The sequence below is a fragment of the Nematolebias whitei genome, chromosome 15 (genome assembly GCF_014905685.2).
Source record: "Nematolebias whitei isolate Nwh7 chromosome 15, NemWhi1, whole genome shotgun sequence".
NCBI lineage: Eukaryota > Metazoa > Chordata > Actinopteri > Cyprinodontiformes > Rivulidae > Nematolebias > Nematolebias whitei.
Window position 1 is genome coordinate 31,537,114 of NC_056512.1, and position 7,457 is coordinate 31,544,570.

At 38.0% G+C, this 7,457-nt stretch overlaps 1 protein-coding gene across 1 annotated transcript in view; it reads right to left on the bottom strand.

The window, feature by feature from the left end:
- trap1 (TNF receptor-associated protein 1) overlaps positions 1–4,527 on the bottom strand; it is an 8,190-nt gene extending 3,663 nt beyond the window's left edge. The window contains exons 1-10 of the mRNA XM_037688987.1: positions 4,336–4,527; positions 2,823–3,017; positions 2,627–2,709; positions 2,376–2,516; positions 1,723–1,794; positions 1,353–1,513; positions 1,116–1,225; positions 948–1,021; positions 395–550; positions 71–191 (exon numbers count right to left, since the gene is read on the bottom strand). Of these exons, the coding sequence (XP_037544915.1) occupies positions 71–191; positions 395–550; positions 948–1,021; positions 1,116–1,225; positions 1,353–1,513; positions 1,723–1,794; positions 2,376–2,516; positions 2,627–2,709; positions 2,823–3,017; positions 4,336–4,456 (1,234 nt within the window). The 5' untranslated portion in view covers positions 4,457–4,527. The remainder of the gene's footprint in view (positions 1–70; positions 192–394; positions 551–947; positions 1,022–1,115; positions 1,226–1,352; positions 1,514–1,722; positions 1,795–2,375; positions 2,517–2,626; positions 2,710–2,822; positions 3,018–4,335) is intronic.
- Between the last annotated feature and the right edge of the window lie 2,930 nt (positions 4,528–7,457).

Genomic DNA, 7,457 nt, shown 5'->3' on the forward strand with positions numbered 1-7,457 from the left:
ATGCAGATTAAAACAGGCAGCAGGCAGGAGGATGCAGATTAAAACAGACAGCAGGTAGGAGGATGCAGACCTCTCAGGAAGCGCAGCCATTTGGGCAGGATATCGGTGGCTTTGGTCTGGATCAGGACCTTCCTGCTGTACAGAGCCACACTGGAGCCCATCTCCCTGCTCACGTCAAACATGCTCGGCTTCTGTTAACACAATTCACTCTTTAAATCGAAAGATAAACACCTTTTATGCTCATAAAATAAAATAAAAATACTCAACTTATTTATTGCATAATTCCTGAATCGAATATAAACTGGAACATCATCTTCATTAATTCTACGTTACAAAACTTTTAGGAGCTTTTTATTAAAAATATCATTGAAACATATATTCAAACACTCCTTACCGACTCAGGTACATAAAAGATACTTCGAATGTTGAGTGGGGCGTCGGCGCGGTAGTGCAGAGTGTAGCGGGGCTTGTCGTAGGCCTGAGCGACGTAACGATAGAACTCTTCGTGCTGCCAGTCACTGATCTCCTTCGGATCCATCATCCACAAGGCCTGAAAAAAAAAAAAAAAAAAACAGTTTCTCTCATTCAGCTCTCAAACTAGATGATCACAGCTTAAAATGTGTTAAAGTTCTTATTCACAATAATGAGAAATAGATTTGATTTAAATGTTTTCTACAGATCAACATTACCTGTCTGGGCTTGATGGGATATTTGTGTTAAACTCAAAAAACAAATAAATAAATCTGTATTTTGAAACAACTTCTACTTTTTTCTATTTATTCATTATTTCCATCAGGACAAGTGCAACAGATTTATAAATTTTGGACAATCTTTCACTATAGTGGCCACAGAAACATTGCTAAGAATAAAAAAAAATCTGTACTTATTGTAAAATGAAATGAGAATTTTTAAATTATCCCAAAGAGATGAACAGAACTGCAGCTCACCTGCAGCGTGTTGAGCCTCCGGCCGTTCAGGAAGATGGGGAAGCTGACAAAGTTGCTGTACTTTGTTACAACCTCTGAAACAGAATTACCGATTGTCATTCAGTGAACAGAGACTTTTTGTGGCACACAGGTGAGATTTGTTTAATAAAGCCACACTGGCTGTTTAACCTTTAACTCTGTCCTCAGAAGAAAACTCTTTGCAATCATCTTTGAGGTGAAGCACGATTTTAGTCCCCTGCTGAACGCCGCTGGCTTCAGCAACCTCAAAAACTCCTGAGCTGAGAACAACGAGAGAAATGTTTGAAGATTAAAACTGATTATTTTCCACTCACTTTACAGGAGATTTCTCTTAACCTCATCTTAACGAGAGAGCAAAAAAAAAAAAAGCATTTAAATTGCATTTACCCATCTGAAGACCACTTGTATCCAGGTGCATCAGGCTCTGCAGAGCGGGTGAAAACATCAACATGGTCAGCCACCATGAAGGCGGAGTAGAAGCCGACTCCAAACTGACCAATGATGGTGCTGCTAGCCTCCGCTTGGTTCTGCAGTGCATCCAAGAATGCCTGCGATGTGGAGGAAATAGAATCAAAGTAATTCTGCTTTGAACAAAAAAAAAAATTGAGCTCTTCATTTCTCAGTGCTTCAACTCAAATGTTAAGTTTTAACCAAGTAAACATAAAAAAACATCTCAATCAGTGTAAAAGCTGAAGTTTAATGCAGAACAGAAAGAAAAAGCACAAAGGTAGTTTATTTGTTGCACAAGAGGACTCACCTTGGAACCTGAGCGTGCGATGGTACCCAGGTTAGCCACCAACTCCTCACTGTTCATACCAACTCCAGTATCCTAGACGAGTAAAAACAGTCCAAGTCAAATTAAAATTACTGTAGCCTGCTCTACCACATTGATCCACCAGGTGGCAGTGGATAATAGGTCACGTTCAGTTTTTAAAACCAATGACTTTGATTCATCTTGTTACACTTGCTACTACAATTTGGCATTTAACAGTTTTTATCAGTCTAAGGATTTGCTTTTATCAAGTGTTGCAGAGCAAAATTATGGAAACTAAATAAGCATAAATTTAAAGTCCCGAAAAATGAACATGAAAACCTTCCAAACAAAACTGTTTCTTGATATTTTAACAGGCTAAAATTAAACTGTTAACATATCAAATAAAAGTGCTAAGGTTTTTTTTAAGAGTATTTTTAGGGTGCTGGTGGAGGCAAACATTGTGGAAACGTTTCTCCGTAAATATCAGCAAAAAAACAAAATGCAACAATTTCCCCTGTAATTTCAGACAATATTTTCACAATAAACAACCTGTTATTCAGATCTGATGATTGCTTTTGTCTTTATTTCAGCAATTTCCAAGTTTATTCTTTCTCATGTAGAAAATAAAAGCTTGAAGTTGTAGAGTGTGTGTGTACCTGGATGGTAAATGTTCCTTTTGAAGCATCAGTTTGCAGGTGGATCTCCAATGGAGCCGTTTCCCCACTGGATGTGATCATTTTGTGCCGCAGCTTTTCCAGAGCGTCGCTGCCATTAGAGATCAGCTCTCTGATGAACACCTGGTGGGAGGAGAAACAACCCGAATATCAGTCCTAAAAGAGCAGTTATTGTTAAAGGTGATCATCAGTGAGGAAAGGAAACATATTCCTCACCTTGCACAGAATCTTACCTCTTTTTCAGAGTACAAGGACCTGGCAACAATGTCCAGAAGTTTTTTAGTTTCAGCTTGAAATTCATGTTTAGAGAAACTGCCTGGGGGGGGGGGGGGGGTGTGTGTGACAGCATAAAACAAATTTAAAAAATATGAAATTTGTGTCTTAAAGTTAGAGAAAGATAAAAATCTATGTCAGCAGCTGTTCAAGCACCTTGCACAGACTCTGTATCGCTGATGATGGTGTGCAGAGGCTCCTCCTCCGGCTCTTTCTCCAATTCTTTCTCTGGTTCCTTCTCCACCTCCTGAGTGCTGTAGTAAGATTGCTGGCAGAAGCCCAGACAGGACGACTGCGGCCCCCACAACTGATGTGGACTGCTCCACCTCTGCAGCTGTCTAACCTGCAAGCCTGATGACAAGAGGGTATGATGGTGAGGTGGTTTCACAAGACAGAGGTACATTTTAATAAAGGACCTACAAATATCACATTTCTGATACTTAAATTTAGCTTGAACACCATTTGTTTTTCTTAACATCAATAACCTACAAGAACAGGCCTTGAGCACATTAAGCTACACAGGAGGAAATACAGGTGAAAGCAAAACAAAGTAAGGCGCTGATTAATATTTCTGAGATGAAATGATATTGCAGCTACCAAAATAGTTGCGTGGAATTATTTTAATCATAATGCTGAATTTGAAATATGTTTGCAAAGACCCACCTACATGAGTTGGGTTAGAAAGTTGTCATTTGATCAGTAAATGAAAATTATTAGCTCTAATACACAAGTCACTCAATTTAGTGCTACTTGGCTTGGGGCAAATGGTTTCAGACATCAACATTATTGAGGAGAAATCTCTAGTCATTCCTCATTTCATTGCACTTTGCTTCCAAGAAAACAAAATTATCCAAAAGTTGTTTTTTGTTCGTTTGTTTACATTGGTTGCTTTTTCACTCAATTTTCACCCAGTCACTTTCAGTCCAGAACCTGACTATTTGCAAAGTAATAATTTACTTTTTTTTTCTGACCAACAAATCATTCAGGGACAAAAAGGCTCAAACTCAATTAATAAACCAGTGAAGTAAATCAAAACAAACACCTTGGCACAAAAACAAACAAACATCTGAAATAGGATCTTTAAGCACTTTTTAGCAGTTTGATACAAGAATTTTTTTTAAATCTATTAAAATATATATTTAACAGACATTTAATATTTTAGCTTCAACAGGGTGGTTTTCAAAAGAGCTACTAGCTGAAAGCATGACAATCAGATGATTAACTGAAGGATGATGCATCAGGTTCTGTCAGGTCTTTGCTAGATTTGTTTTCTCACTTCCTACATTCATAATATTCAGACACGATCATTTTCAACCTCACACATTGTGGTGTACTACAAAGACTGAACTCAAAATAATTGAAAAGGCAGAAAATGTCCAAAAATGTATAGTTTGAAAAATCCTTAAGAAATTCTTCAAAGATTGCAAGATTGGCTTATTGGAATAGTGGTTTTGCATTGTGCCGGTCAAAACTACTCGCTCTTCAATGTATAATATGGTTATATTTTGGTTAAAAAATATAAACTTGACCAGGTTTTCTTGTTATACATGTAGGTGTAAGATCTTGAAACAAAAAGCTCGTTTTGATAATAGAAAATAAAAGTTTTGTAAGTGCTTGTCGATGTCGGTTACGCTAAGCTAACTATGCTAATTGACGAACCACCACTTACCTCCAGTCAAGGGGCGCGAGACACTTCGGTTGTTCAGGCCTCGTGCACATGACAATAACCGTAAATTTGTTTTCTGGAAAGAACCGAGCGCGAACCGAGCCAGAACGAGACAACGGGACATGACTGATATTCAGTTGGAGAGGGTAGACATGAACAGGTCGACCTAGGGACACACGCTTTGAAAGCAGGCAGGACCTGAGAGGGCGCTTGAAAATGACGTAGTAGGGCGTTCAGAAATCTGCCCGATGAGAAATGGAAATCTCCGGTTTCCGGTAACTTCACATTGGTGTGTTAAGTCATAGATATAAACACTAGATCCCTCATTGGCTGCTGCGGCGAAGGAGTTTCGGCCGCCATCTTGGAACGGTCGTCTTATTCAGTTAAATCAGAAGATGTCTCAGCACTTCGCAGCTTATTTCTGTTCTAATCGACGGACTGTTGACGTCCGGTCTCGGGGGATAACTTTTTACAAGTAAGATGAACATCTTATTGTTAGTATTTTGTGAATATAATATTACTGTACTGTATTTATGTCCACCAGCTGATGTTATGTTCAGTGTAACACGGTGTTCAGCTGCAATGAAGCTGACTGAGATCTGATGACAGGAATATTTTTCTAACAAACGTACTACTATTTCAGTAGTTTTGGTTCATTATCAACAGAAATGCATCAAAACTGGAGTTTTGTTTAAGTTGTTTTGGTATGTATGTTAGTTAAGTATGTTTTTGTGAAGACACAAATCTCCTGTTTTCATTTTGAAGGTTTCCCAAAGAAAAAGATGCGAGGAAGAAGAGGAAGTATCTTTGAGGAGGATTCATCTGAGCAGTGAGGATTTTAAACTGGAGGATTTTGGTAAAACTGATCAAACTGTCCGACTGAGAGATGGTGTGGTACCATCGGTTCTCCTTCAAAGAATAGGTGCATCATTATAAGTTCATTAGAGTTCATAAATGTGCATATTTTATTGTCAGTCACAAGGTGAGACACCTCCATGTGTTTATATGAACAGGTAACTATAGACTGTAAAGTTCATATTCATAATGTTTTTTCATTTCAGCTTGAAAACTGCAGGACTACAGGAACTCAACAAAAGCTGGAGCTGCTCTGTCTGTGGCCTCTCAGGAACGTGCATGTCACACGCACACTCTCAGGAACGTGCACGTCACACACATAGCCTTGGCCTCATGATGTGAGTATTTCTATTTTAAACTTTTATTTTTTCATTTAGCCTTTATTTATACAGGAAGTCTCATTGAGTCACGAGAACTCATTTTAAAGAGATCTGTTTAGGAGCAGATGGTGGGGGTTAAGGGCCTTGCTCAGGGGACCAGGGTGGGGCCAATGAGGGTGGAGGCAGTTGTGGGTGTTTCACCTTTTCCACCTCATTTTGATGTTGACGGTACCAGGAGTTGAACCTGCGACTTTCCGATCACAGGCCCATCTTCTAACCTCTGCGCCACCGCTCCCCCACATAACATCATATCATGATGGTCATGGTCGTATTAAAATCTCACTGGTTTCCTTCCAGATGTGTTAAACAGCTACTGGTCCCCCTGATGTTTCCAGGTGGCTGTGGTCAGTGGATGAAAAGCCTGGCATGAACAAGATGATGCTGGAGATCATCATTTGACGAGAGCGACCATCTTCTATCTGTGAAGAACAAGAGCAGCTCAGTGATTCCCTCAAGGCTCAGTGAAGGTGCTGAGAGCTGCAGAGAGGCTGATCCATGGAGCTTCAACACAGCAACCTCCAAACATGTCCACCCTCACACACATCGTCCGTGAAGACACTGGACCAGAGCACAAGATAATAAGACAGTGATAACAACAACAACAATACACATTCACAAATGATTCATACAATTTTAAGTTTTTTTAATTGTTTGTTTGTTTTACAATTGAAAAACAGTTTGTTATCCACTGTTGTCATCACTCTTTGTTAAAATCCAGGTCTCTCTTGTAAATGAGTCCTATTGGCTCAATGGAACTAACCTGTATCAATAAAGGTTGAATGAATATAAAGATATACATAATGATTTATTCAACCTTTTATTTATACAGGTTGGCTTCATTGAGAGAGAGAGAGCGAGAGAGATGGATAATGAAATTATGTGTGTGTATATATATATGGTGGCAATATGTGGTTATATATAAAATAGATATAATTGTTTGTAATTGTGTGTATGTATGTATATATATATATAATTATATATTATATAATATATATTATATAATTATATATATATGTTTCTGTGTGTATATATATATATATTATATATTAATTATATAATATTATATATATATAGATCTTAATAAAAATGTATCAGCGACTGTGAGTTTTGCAAACGTGTCATAAGAATATTTTATTAGTTAATGTTAACCCCGCCAAGAATATTTAAATACACTGAGCCATGTGTTCAGCTTTAATGGCTGTACTCCTGAGATTTACAGAGGAAAAAAATCGTGAGAATGAGTTTAGTATTTAGCTCTGACTGATTAAACGCGCAAATACTTCCATTGCTCCCGTCAAACAGGTTACACTGAGTGGAGCGGTCGACCGTTTCAAGATGGCGGCCCTACAGCTCGTCAGCGCCAATAGACGATAGCGGTCAATGCTGTATCTAGTCATTATATGATATCTATATGTGTTAAGTACTGCTGGTCATTTTGTATAGTATTTTTATTTAATCAATGTGTTATATTTTTAAACTAAATAATACACATATTTCAAGGTCAAACACAGTCATCTAATAATAATGTGAACATTTTATTTTCAAATGTCCACACAAGCAAAGCATGTTCCGAGAACCAGAAGAAACCATTGGATGCTTAAATTTCAGATGCCAAATCGTTTTAACAAAAATATGAAAATTACATTTTTGTTTTACAAGAGCCAATTTAGATTTTTTTGTTGTTGTGTCAAGATAGTGTACAGCCAATTATTCCTCAAAACTGTCACCACTGGAAGTACAAGGAAAAGCCCTAAGGGAGTCCAGCTAAACAATGTGAACAGGCTCTAGTAAAAAACTGTAGCTCATGATAGATCAACTTTAAAGCAGCACAGCAAATGTTTATTGACACCAGCTTCTTAAAAAATAGAGACAGTCTTCAGCACACAGGTT